Source organism: Grus americana, chromosome 2 (assembly GCF_028858705.1).
Source record: "Grus americana isolate bGruAme1 chromosome 2, bGruAme1.mat, whole genome shotgun sequence".
Taxonomy (NCBI): Eukaryota; Metazoa; Chordata; class Aves; order Gruiformes; family Gruidae; genus Grus; species Grus americana.
In genome coordinates, this window is record NC_072853.1 from 29,508,671 (window position 1) to 29,522,422 (window position 13,752).

Genomic DNA, 13,752 nt, shown 5'->3' on the forward strand with positions numbered 1-13,752 from the left:
TGTATATAGTGTAACGATTAAGACTAGAAATAACTTATTCTACAGCACAAAAGTACCAATGGTGAGGGAAAAAATCATCACTGAAACAGACTGTGCAAGGAATTTCTTTAGGGCATCAATCAGGCCTAAACCTGATTAAGTCCCTAATTGGCTTGATTACAGATGGTAAGAAAACATGTACTATATACCTGTTCATGATAAAACAGTTATAGAGACTTCAGGAGAGTTGAACAGGCAAGATGTTTAAAAAACTAAAAGCAGTATTTTCTAGAGCAAAATTATCACCTGAAGAAGTAGATTGCAAGAATGAAGGCATCCCTCCACCACCCGAGGCATCTACAGGCCAGGTATATTTTTTATTGCTCAGTATAGACTCAGTAATGTTTTGTTTAGAAAGTATTTATGTAAGTAAATGTCAAAGATTAGATTTTCAAACATACTCACTGTGCATGTAATCACTTTTTTTTAGCAAAATTAAATACCTTTATTCCCCTCTTCCCTCCTGCCTTTTCTTTACGAAGAAAATACAGATTTCCTCCTTTTGCAAGTTGCTTTCCAAATAGAGCTAACCTGAAATAGTACAAGCTTATGAAAGGTCTTGATCAACATTGCAAACGAGGAATTAGAAATACTGCTATGGCTGCTTTGATGTGCTGATGTATTCCTCTTCATCTTGTTCCCTGCTGGCAGAAAACGTCAGTATATCCTTTCTGAGTATTGGAATGGCATACATGTACATATCAGCCTGCTTCCCAGTAACTGTTGGAAAGGCAAAGTTAGTTAGTAGCTTTTTCTAATAAGTATTTTATTTGGCTTGGTTTTACTAATATAATTCCTGTTTGAAAAATAACAGTAAATCATACCAGTCTACATTCTGTATTTTTTATTTAGTAGTTCTTTATTGTAGAAGTTAACTTATTCTTTTCATTTTAATTAATGGAATATTTTAAAATGAGGCAGAAGGATAGATACTCCTTCACTTTTTACCTTTGAATTTTTATCTTTTCCCAATAATGTCCTAGAGAATGTTTTGGTTTTTTCTAGCTTGACATAATCAAAACTTTACAAGGCAAAATGGCAATAATTTAGGGTTTCACCAAATAACTAGGAAAGTGAAATGAGTTCTTTAGTGTCAGCCCAAGGTATAAATCTGAATTCAGGCTTAACAAATCAACTGAAACTCCACCATTATAAAGTTAATTTTAACTAAGCAGTGTCTCTTAACATGTTCACAATAGTCGAGCTTATACAAAGACTCTGACTTCTGGGAGCCTTGATTTACAGGTACAAGAGGTCCACGAATTTTATAGTTTTAAGTAAAACTGATAAAAGCATAAATGTTCATAAGACTGAGTCATTTCCTAGAACCGATGTTTTTCTGAAGCTCGTAGGTTTGTACAACCTCAAGAACAGGTGCGGTTTAATCCAGCCCAAGTACAACTCAAATCTGATTCGTGATTATTATTAATGTGCAAAAACCAAGTGTTTGATGAACAGACATCTCCATACTGCCGTCCACACAAAATGACAAAAAATATCTATGTTTGATAAACTTCATATTCTGCAGGCAGAGTATGTTCATGTGTGTTTTAAAGGTCTGCACATCAGTTTTCTTGGGTCAATAAAACATTGTTTCGAAAGAAGAAAAATCCTGAATCTCAACAGCTGACTTTTGTGCAGCCTGATACTTCATCTAGCAACCTGCTTTAGGGAAAAAAAGGTATATTTAGATTTCCCTGGAGACACAGATTACTCTTTTCACCAGAATAATTCCATACATCAGTGCAACACTCAGATCATATGACCATCAGCCTCCATTATTGGATACTATAAGATACTAGTAAGATGGATGCAGATGGCTCAAGGATTAAGATATTTTCTACCTGCAAGGAGATGCCATCTAAAGAGAAAGAAGAAATGTACATAGTATCTGATAATTGTAGAGCACTACTCTCACATTAATGTTCTTACACTGTTAGGAGGAAGTCTGAAGCAAAGAAAACAACTTTTACGACAAAACATCATGCAAGTACCTTTAGGATGCACAGAGACTGGGCTTTTAATTTTCATTTTTATATATATAAATTATCTAATTTACTTATTTATAGATATAAATATTCATATTAGAACTTCAGTGCTAGATTCTCTGCATAAAAGTAGACAGGGAAAATAAAAAACCCAAAAACCTTTCATAGAAAAAGACAAACCCAAAGTTAATCACAGAAACTCAAACAAAGAGGTCATTGAGTTTGGAAAGGGGGAAAAACAGTGCATAACACATTAAAATCTCCTAAAGTCAAATAATTTTCCACGTACTTATACTATCTAATATCTTCTCTATTAATCAGCATGATAAACACCAGGCAAATTTATTCTATCTGGGATAACAAATGCTCATGGGCTTGATTAGCTCTATGCTGTTACACAGTACTGTGAACACCTAGGATTCCCCATGCACTTCTCTCTCCCTCCTTCAAGGGCCACTCCGTCAAAGCTAAGACAAACCAAGGTATAGGTACATGAGGACTTGGTTCGTGGATCTAAGCCAGTAAGAGTGGGAGAAAGTTTATTTTTTGCGGTGAAAGCTGATACTGTCTGTATTTTGTAAAGATTGAGATCTGTCATTGTGGTAAGGTAGCTCAAAACGTCCCAGGTCTATTAGCCCGGCAGAAGAATAACTAATTCAGAGATGCAGACTGGCTTGTGAGTGGGAGCACTGAACAAGTCAGCCTTGACAATGTGAAGGAGGCTCTAGGAATATGCAGCAGCAGAACTCCAGATTAAGTAGGTGGGTTTGCACAGTAGATGTGAAGACATCAGGTTTTGATTTCAGCATCCAAGTCCTTTTGTGGACCTATCTGGAAAGTCTTGTCCAGGAACAGACATAGAACACCCAGGAACAAAGCTCAGTGTGTGTAAACTTGGTTAATCAAATTCCTAGGTGAAAGTTGCAGACATCAAACCATCCTTATCATTCTCCACAACAAGCATCTACAGTTTCTAATCCTGTTTATTTTTTTAAGGGTGAAAACAAAAAAACAGATGAATCACAGAAAGCAGAGGCCGATAAGAAAGCAGAACCCATACCAAAGAAACAAGGTCAGTAGTAAGCTATTCATGAGTATTCAGAGATTATCTGGACAAAATATATGCATACTATATAGGGCTATAAATAACATTGTTCTTCTTCCAAATGCTCTGCTGATCGTGTTTTTTATTTGTGGAAGAAGCTAAGAACTCTGAATTCCCATTGACCCTAAACCAACAATTTGTTACAGAAATACGAGCACCATCCAACAATAACAAAAGGCAACAAGCTTTCAAGCACACACACTCATCATGAGCTTGTCCACTTTAATCAGCTAGTCTAACAAAATCTATTTTCTCTTACTGTAAGTTGACTTCTTAGAAACCTTACTTTAAATAAAGGTATTTATTAGCTGAAGAAAGAAAACAGCATTTTTTTAATGTATCTTCTGAGTATACTTCTCATATGTATTAAAAAAACTACAAAGACAAGACAGACTTTAAACTATCTGACATTCAAATCTTTCATTGAACAGCCATTCAAAACTTTTTCCACAAAAAAGCAAACAAAAAAAAAATTAAAAAAGCAATGCCATTAAAATTATTTGTCATCACCATTCAGAAGACATCCAGGACTAGAAAACAGGAACATAGAGCTCAGGGCAGTAATACAAGCTAATTATTTGCCTGAGTAGCTGGTTGCTTAAAACAGTGGCAGCTGGCCACAGCTATTCTGCCCACCTCCCAACAGCCAAGCCTGTTTTGCTTATACCAGAGCCAGAATGGCTGCTGCAGCAGCTACCAAAATAAAGGCTCAGGACGTGTTCCCTCTTCCCTTTCCTCCCACCACAGCATCAGTGATGCAGCCCTTTCCTTTTCCATCCTCCAGTACTGGAGAAAAGTTTTGCTGTCACCTCATGCGTTTCCCTTGGGAGAACAATCCAGGTTTGTTCCACTGGAGCAGCAGAGCATAGGCTGAGGAACCTCCACCTTTCTGTGATAAAAATCATGTAAGGAGAGAGGAGCGACTGGAAAAAGACTACAAGCAAACTTGCATAAACCTTACTTGCACTTTGTGTAATCATAACAAGTACCATAACAATTCCTTTCTTCATATAATGAAACTTTAAATAAAGTCCATTTAATGCAATTATCTTGTTTTATAATGGCTGTAGCACTAAATCAAGGGGGGGGAGGAAATCTGACATGAATTAACTGTAGCAATAAGTCAACAATTGAAAAAATAAAATCTTACGGTTTATGGCTTTTCAGCACCATTAAATCACAGGTGCTATCCCATGACAGAATGAAGTATCATTATAGAAAGGGGTTTTGTTTCCATCTGATCTAATTTTACAGATAAATGTAATTCATGAATTTGTATTTTATATAAATAATATTGTCCTGGTTCTGTCTAGGACGGAGTTAATTTCACAAAGAGCCAGGACAGGTGAGCCAAGCAGGCCGGGGGCTATTCCATACCATGTGATGTCATGCTCACCATAAAAGGGGGCCAGTCAGGCAGGGGCGGGTGCGGTGTGGCTCTGGGACAGGCTGAGCGTTCGGTCGGTAGTCGTGGGATCGGTAAATTGCTTTCTGTTATCACCCATTGTGAATATCTGTTATCAGTACTGTTGTTGATTGTTTCCCTCTCCCTTGCCATCCCAGCAACCTGTCCTTATCCCAACCCTCGAGGCTTTGCCGTTGTTTTTCCGTTCTCCTCCCCATCCCGCTGGGGGAGGGGTGAGCGAGCAGCGCGTGGCACTCAGCTACCGGCTGGGGCTAAACCATGTCAAATATATATATAATTTTATATATACGATTTTTTTCCTTCTAAAATATAAAATGAATGGTGGCATAGGAGCAATTACCTCATCAATTACTTTAGGAAAATATAATAACATAGTTAGGCTCCATGTCTGGGTTTTTTTTTTAAATCCATAGTTTTCTGGAAGGTGCTTCAAGTCTCATTTTCAAACAGCCACAAGACAGTTTCTCCTTTTGCATGTGGGTACTAATGAGTGAGTTAGACAGACAACAGCTATACAAGCCAGACAACTTACACAGGCACCACACCTCAGCAGAAGCTTGTGAGTTCCAGCACCCTGCACATAAGTCCTCACCATCTGAGCTGAATAAGGACCTTCATTATCTCTGGGCACAAAAGTGAGGCTGGTCTCAAGTAATTCACAATGAGGTCTAGATAAAGACTCCCACAAAACTTGGTGAACTTGGTCTCAGACCTAAAATCACAGCTCCTAGAAGAAGAAAATAAGAATGTCTGTGGATAAGCAAAGGACCAGAGACCAGAGAAAGCATTTTGCAGTGTATGTACAAATTTGGAGAGAATTATTAAAAGCACAGCCAGGGCTCAACCAGCACTACTTAAAGGAGAGCAGTTAAATGGAGAAGTTAAAACTAGTTAGAGAAAAGCCTTTCCAAGATGTCTCATTAGTTTCTCTGGTATAACCAGCATAAGACAGACCAGCAAAGCTTCTAATCATAGTCGCATTTTGCGGCTCCATAGTCCTGAAACACAAATCAACAGACTGAGTAGAGCTAATCTTCACCTTCTTCTCACGTGGCCAAAACCAGCCATTGCCACCTTTTCTCCTAGCACTTCACAAGGTAGCATGATGTTCCCAGCACAGATGAGAACTCAGCAGTAGGCATAACTGGAGCCCATTTGGTTAAAACTTGGCCACATACCACTCAGCAACACCTGGTACTTTTGGCTTCTTTGTTGGCTACTCATTGCCTCATCTCCACCTCCTCAGTTGCCCTTTCTCTCACTAGCTTACGTTGTTATTAATTCTCTGCTTAATTAGTTCACTCTGTAATTAATTCTCTGTGCTTAGTCAGTTTGTTCCATAATGGATTCACTTTTTAATTTATTCCCTGCATTTCTTTGTGTACTTAACAAAGTGTGATTCACCTAATTACAGGTTCTCCATGATACTGAATCCAATTGCTATATTTTCTTTGCATATTTATCACCTCCTATAACTGACTGACTATACAAATGCTTCACTTGTTTTACACACTGTTGTTCAATAGTTCTGTTGGTGGTTATGCTATTTAGAAGGCTACGTCCAGCCTCCACCTTCTAGCTGGTGTCTGTATTATCATTCTCTGTATCACAATTTATTTTGTCCTACTAGCCACTACTTACAGTATGATTCTTTCCAACTCATCCCTTTTCTTTCCCTTTCTCTAAACACTTCTCAGTACCACATTGAAGTACGGCTCATCTGAAATCTGTCCTTATCTCCTCACTTTTCCTTCACTAGAAACTGACCTGTTTCAAACATTCTGGTTTTTGGTCCTCCTACCTCTAGTAAATCAGAAGACTTTTTTCCAGATTCACATACGTATTTATGCAGCTTTTACTAAAGTCCATACTGACATCACTTTGTTCTTGGTAGGACCTGAATGAGAAAGCTAGACTACAACTATCATAAGTATTTCTATACATGCTACAATTGCACCCTTGGATCATAAAGTAGACAAAACTTCCCATCTGGGAGATTATCATGTTAATTTTCAGTGATATTTAGTATCTTCAGAGCCCAGATGCTTTGGAAAGTACCCAGAGGATATACAAAAGGTTATATACCTGCCCACAAATTAAATGCAAGTGCCATTCTATACTGCATGAGAATTTGGTGCTTTTGACAGAGTCAGAAAATCTATATCCTAAGTGAGAAGCCTGGATAGAGTAAAAACAAAACAACACAACACAACACAAACAAAAAAAATCAACCAAGAATTTTAACAGCATCCCTGAACATGTAGCACCTCAAAGGAAGGGCTGCTCAAAAGGAACTTCAGCCCACTCCAGACTTTCTGCTAGTGAGTACACTTCTGTTTAGGCACTCAAGGAACATTCACTTTTCCACTAAATATTTGACTAAAAAAAGAAAAGAAGCAGAAGCTGCTAATAGCTGCCACCTTTCCTATAATAGCCTAGATTTTTTACCTCCACTCTTTCATAATAAGGGAGTTCAAACCTGTATCTCTCATGTTCCAGTAGAGTTCCCTAACTACCCACGTAAAGTCTAGACTAGAGAGATGTGGGAGGAAATTCTGTGGCCTTCATAATTGCTGATCCACCATGCAGAAAAGATTGTAAAAACCTGTGAAGTCTGAGAAGATAAGGGTACAACACAGAGCCTGAAACTAACCTAGAAGTTAGCTGAAACACTAACTTTGTAGGAGGAATGAAGAACTTTGATTTCAGTATGTATTTATATTACAACATTGTTGAATCGTTAAAAAAAGGAAAAAATAATTCTTGCAAAGGGTATTTGACCCTATTGCAAATAAACAAGGCCCAGAGCCAAGATTTCCTCTTCTCAGAGGAAAGCTTTGATCACTAGCTGCTATATAAAAGATGGTCACTCTCTCTTCCTCTAGATAAAAATAAAGCAGATATATTTATTAAGGGTACCAAAATCCTGTTGCTGTGAAACACTGGCTAATTTCTGCTAATTAGGCATCAACTAACTCTATGGGGACTATAACCAAGTTATAAGCCCCTGAGAAGGACAATTCAGATTAAATGTGAAATTTCACAGCTAAAACCTGCCTTTGGCCTATTACAAATCTGACTTTTAAGCTGCTTTACAAACCCTGTCACCTAGCACCTCAAAATCCAAGGTTAAATAAGTAGTTTGTATTTCAAAAAATACAAATCAGGTACAGCATTTTGATACAATATGCTGCAGCTCAATGAACCAAACCTGTCAATGCAAAGAGACTTTCAAATAATAATCTTATTCCTTGTCTTCTTATCCTTTATACTCTTCACTGGCACTCAGTCAACAGGCAGCTATTATTCCCACAAAATGTATTTTTTAAAGATTACCAAGAGCTTGAATATGTTTAATCAGCTTGTTTCCACTCCTGCTGATGTGAAGTCTTTTAATTCCTTTCAGATCTTCGTTTTTCACATGAGTGACAGGGCTAAATGCTAGGAAAACAAACCTAGCTTCTTCAAACAATCTTTCTTTCTTTACATGGAAAATAAACTTCTATAATACTTTTGCTAGCCACTGAAGTTGAGGATTGAGTTAAGATGGACCTACTTACTGATTGTTTTACTTCAACCCCACTGACTTCTGAATTGTCTTCCCCTGCACAGAGCATTTGTTCAAAAAATTTTGCTTGGAAAGTCACAAAGGTGTGCATTTTGTAATGGCTGAAGCTTCTTCTTTTCTTCATCCATAGGTTTCCTGTGTGTTTATTTTTCTTGACATCTTCATGACCCTATAGCCATCTTTCAAATATTTATGGATATAGCTGAAGAACACCTCTGGCAGGCAAGGACAATCAGGCCAGTTATTAACTATGTCAGAAGTATCCCAGGAAGTTTGTAGACCAGTTGTCTCATTCCCATTCTACTGCTTCAAAATTCAGTCTTTTCTCCTATTCTTTAAGAGAACCTGCTCTCTGTGTTATTTGACAAGTGATAACATTTAAGAGCCTATGTGAGACTTCTATTTTGAAACTTTTGTTTGCAAAAAGAGGAAATGACAAAAAATCACTGATTTTAAGTGCTTAAAATTATGTTTCTAAGGGACATATGTGACTGAGATAGATAGCTAAAAAAAATAGATTACTCAAACATTAGCCACTCTGCTTCCACCCAAGTCTTTATGAAGTATTTCCCATTTCAAACAATGCCATCAAACCTGAAGTATTTCCATGCACCATTGAAATTGCCAACATTGTTTTTTGTGTATTAGCACAAACACCAAGCTACACAAGGTTTTCAGGCAACTATTAAATATACATATCCAACAGAACAAAGATAAAGTATTCCTTTATCTTTGGCTTTTTCTCTCCCATGACTGATTCTCTTCTGTGTTTCTGCTAAGTATTGAGAAGCTGATCAAGACAGTTCAGGCCAATCAGAATTTCACGACTTTTTTCTTTACTGAAGGAATACAAAAGAACAACATTAAATGTTCTTTAAATAAAGATTGCCTACATTAATCCTGGTAATAAACATCAGAACTGAGTGTTTACAGGTTTACAACTGTATTACATACATAGCAAATCAATTAACTATATTTAGTACGACACTATCATTGTGAGATCATATAGTATTTTTTAAGGATCAGTTTATTTAAAAATGCCTACATTTTTGTAAAGGTCACTAAGAAGTTAGCAGAAGAAAGTATTTGACAATATATTTAATTAATATAAAATGCACACTATACTAGGGTGTTGTGATGGAAATACTGCTTCCACCAAAGAAAAATATACAAGTGAGTCAATGTTTCGTAAATGGTGCTGTAAAACAATATATTGTGGATTCAAAAGTAACTGAAACTATCTCAAATAGTGATCAAGTTGTGCTAAAATTTGCTTTTGTACCACCAAAAGTAGCAGCCCAGGCAACTCTTTGCTTTTCATATGAGGACCGTAAGTAACTGCTAGCCATTAAAAGTTCTATGTTCACATACGCCCAATGAGCCCAGACAAGGGAGAGGAAGCGTAGATAAGATACTGGTCAGACTTGCTAGTACAAGGCAGTGGAGCTGGCTGGGAATTCTGGGGAAGAAAGTCTTCCCTTTCTGAAGTATGGCAAAGCAAAAGCACTTTTTCTGTCCTGTACTCAGGAATACATTTTACTACTACTATCTAACTGCTGGCAGTTATTCATATCTTTTATCTCTAAAAACTAATCTTCTATTTGACATTTTGCTTCTCTTCATTTTTTGCAATAAGGATAATACGTTTGTGATGCTAAAGGCCAGTTATTATGGCTATGGAATGTGTACCTGGGCATAACTAATCCAAGAAATAGAACTTTTAAAGCCAGCCTAGTGACTGAGAGATGTATGTTTTATTACTTTCTGGAAGAAAGTCCCTTCAGATTGGCTAACTGCTTCAGAGGCATGCATCCCAATGCTGAATAACCAGTAAGGCTGGTGGCCTCCACAGCACAAAGTGCTTTCTTTCCTATCCTTAAGCCTCCTGCTGCCGTTTGCATGGACAGAAGCAGGGGTGATATAGGAGAAAAGAGTCTGCTTGCTCAGGCAGTCTCTTCCCTTGCTCTGAACAGCAGGCTGGCAGCTCAGCACCTCGGTCTCCACTTTGGCTTTTGGAGGGAATAAGAGGAAGGAGCTGTCTTAGCCAGGCTGGAGAGGTGGTAATTGCCTTTTGTAAATCTAATGCTTTTGAAGAACACCCGCAATAGCAGGAATAGGACTGGGAAGTAGAAGAAATGATGAATCAGTGTAAAATAACTGACTTAATCTGCTATTCTGTTTGCTAAGTATTTACTATGCTAGGAAATAACATTTTATGCTATACTAGTGGAAAGATCATGATAATATTCATGGTCACAAGATAACACTTATCTCAGTGATCCATGAGGTTTTAGAGTCCTTTCCTGACATTGCCTATTGCCAGAAGAGAAGTCAGCAACATGTCTGTGGGGCTTAGTCCATGACAAAGATTTTTGGATCCACAAATACTTACGTGCACTTAGAACTGAAGGCATCAGAAGAATCAAAATTATTATGGCAAGAATGAGAGCTCTGCAGTGCTGTGTCCTGGCATTGACCATTGACAAATCTGCCTGTACTAAAGACTTTCTCTGTGTGAAAAGGTCCTTAGGACTAATGCCTACAGTTTTAGGACAGTGTGTACAGTGTTAAATTTTAGAAACGTGACAGTGGAGTTGGTCCTACATGAGAAGGTTTAAACTAAAAACAACTTTGCCAGCTCTTCCAATGTTATGCTTAGTCTCACAATGTTCCACATTTTGCGAAGCCTGAATTCCTGGTTTCATGTGATTATTACACAGTTTTAATAAAAACCCCAATATTCAGCCTTTTGATTTGCAGGGGCAAAAAGCCCTAAATTATCAATCAAAAAGACTTAAACCCCATAAATAAGTACAAAGTAGTCTCTTTCTCACTCTACTGCAAAAATGGGAAATACTCTGCTACAGGCTATTCTGCAAGTGTGTGTGTGGCAGTAAGAAATCCAATTAATTTGGAAAGACTGTCAAGTGTCTCTGTCCAAAATTGTGAAGTGAAAACTAAAGATAAAAACTGCTTCATGGAAGCATGAACAAGGGAGCTGAGCAGCCTCAGAATAAGTTGGATATACTCCTTCAACATGCAGAGATCTTCTGGCTACTCTAATCCTGCAATACTTTTCCAGTGTTGTTCTACCAGAAGTATGAAAATAGAGGACAAGAATAAACAATGAAGGTTTAATAATACTAACCTTCAGCTGGTAGCATCATCAACCTGACTAAAACAACACAGGTAAAAGAGTGATGTCGCACCAATAGCCTTTTTTTATTACATTTTCCCTGACCTAAGTCTCTCCTGGAAGAACAAAAACCAGTGGAAAGTAAGAAAAATCTGAAAGACTTAGAGAAGGAAACAAATCAGTGTTATAACTTGCATCTTGTTCCTTGCTCCTTGCTATCCTAGGCAGATCACCGGCATGATGAGATTTCAATGGGCCTCTCAGTTTAACCAGCTACCTTCCTGAGGGATTCCATTAAGCAGTGTTTTGCCCACAAAGTTATACTTCCACAACTGGCATTTTTTCCTTCCAACTTAAAACAGAACCAGCAACACTTATTCCAACTCAATTTTAAATTATATTATTCTTATGGAGAGGCCAAATGATCTAGAATCCATAAAAATCAGCAGGCTGCATTCCTCAACTCCCATTACTAATATGTTGACAGCTTTACCTACCTATATTCCAATATAATGGGAATGGAAATCATTTAGAAAAACTCAAATGGATCTCTCTGTTTTGAAAATTGCTTTAGATATTGGTTCCTTGGCATAATTCTGCCTCCTTTTTCTCACTCCTGATTTCTTTACCATGACCAAAGTTATGAAAAGCCAATAGAAGATTTCTTTGTTGTCCTGTAAGCCTTGCCATCTACCTGATGGATCATTACTTATTCTATAAACCAATTGTTGTGCTCTAAATGTTCCCTCAAATGACTACCACATTGTTCTTAAGGGCATTCCTTTGGGGCCGGTCTCATAAGTCAGAGGGGTATGAGCTAGATTTAAGCAGTGAATAGCGACTAAGGTTTTTTAAATGTGACTACACAGACAGCCCTCATAATTCCACACAGAAAGAAACAACTAAAGCTTGACACACAGATGGCAGTGGTGATAGACTGTGACATACTAATCCTCATGCAAATAAGTCCTGTGCTGGTCCTGGAAATTTATGAACTCTAAGAATTTGTGGAAGTTTGGAATATTCATGGGATTACAATGTTTTCCATCAGTCTGAGTCCAGTCAGCCTTTAATGGTTGGTGTGGATTCAGACCTCAGACTGAATACTTTGAGAGTATCTAGCAGGCTGAGGAGCCATTATCCTTCTGCAATGGAATGCTTATGTGCAAGCACCATATTTTTTTTATTTTGTGGTCTTCCCTTTCCATACACATGTTGTCATTCCAGAGATGGATTGTCTTATTTAGGAGCCTGTCACTCTAAATTGTGGGTCTACACTGGCATTTTACTTCAGATGAAGAATGCCCTTCTGAAACAAATCTCCTGATTGTCCCCCACTGTGCTCTGTATTTGCACCAAAAAAACTCTAGGAATGCATGACTGGATTCTTTCAGAATAAAACTAAATCAGAAGAAGCACTCTGTGAGTCAACTTACTTTACTGGAGCTGTTGATGGACATTCATTTCAGAGGATCATAAAAGACGTGGTGTGAAATACAGCTGACTCAAACAGATATAGCTTGGATGCCAGGCCTTCAGCACCATTTCACTGTTCTGATTGTTCCTATTAGGCTGTATTCTCTGCTAGGTTAGGTGTAACTAGGGGCAATTACTGTAACAAAGAAAATTCCCAAAGTGAGATAATTACAGAAATGTTGAGATTAGCCTTGCTGTCACTCTTGAGTACATGGCTTTTTGGCTGGGGGAGTCAGGGCAGGGAGAACTGGGAAACTACAAACCATGAATTCAGAAGGGAGAAGAAACCGCAGCAAGTGCTGAAAATTTTGGCTCTTGCATCTGCCTTTCTACATCATGTCATGTTGACCACAAAACCACAGGAGGATTGTGTGCCAAGGAAAGCACAGAGTCAATGGCATCATTTGTAGAGATCCCCTGGGGAAAGGGTTAAATAGAATTTTAACAGGTTAAGGTTCAGTAGCAAGACCCACAATTTAGTCAGTTATAAATAGGTCCAAAACCTTTTTATTTTCTGTAACTGCAGCTCGTCTGCAATTTTCTTACAGAGGAAGTCTACAAAATTCCTAGGAGAAATAAATTTTATTTCACTATGAGAATGTATTCACTGTGCTAGAAGCCTGAACCCATTTTAAAATTCCTTCTTCCTAAAAAAATAAAAAGTATTTTTGACTGGAACTCCCAGAAAAGCATTTTGAACCCCTGTAATCAAATCATAAGAAACCCTTTCAACCCTTCTTGAACCTTCCTGGGGATAGGAACAGCAACAGTCCTCTTTGGAGTCCTCACTTCCGTGAATGTGTGCTAACCTGTACCTTGAAAATTTTCCTGGCAGATCCTTCAGCTAAAATGAAACATTCCCTAGTGTTATATTGTCGATAGACTTTTCCTCAAGATAAGTACTGCAATACTAACTGCTGCAGAAAGGAAACAATAATCTGCATTTCCATTATGTGGGCAAGATACTGTAATCAATTAAAGCCATAAATCCAATTGAATGTCAGATTTAAATGG

The 13,752-nt window shown here is 37.8% G+C and overlaps 1 protein-coding gene across 1 annotated transcript in view; it reads left to right on the forward strand.

The window, feature by feature from the left end:
* Positions 1-239: 239 nt before the first annotated feature.
* Positions 240-13,752, forward strand: part of CNGB3 (cyclic nucleotide gated channel subunit beta 3) — a 67,550-nt gene continuing 54,037 nt past the window's right edge. Inside the window, exons 1-2 of the mRNA XM_054814891.1 lie at positions 240-347; positions 3,024-3,099. Of these exons, the coding sequence (XP_054670866.1) occupies positions 240-347; positions 3,024-3,099 (184 nt within the window). The remainder of the gene's footprint in view (positions 348-3,023; positions 3,100-13,752) is intronic.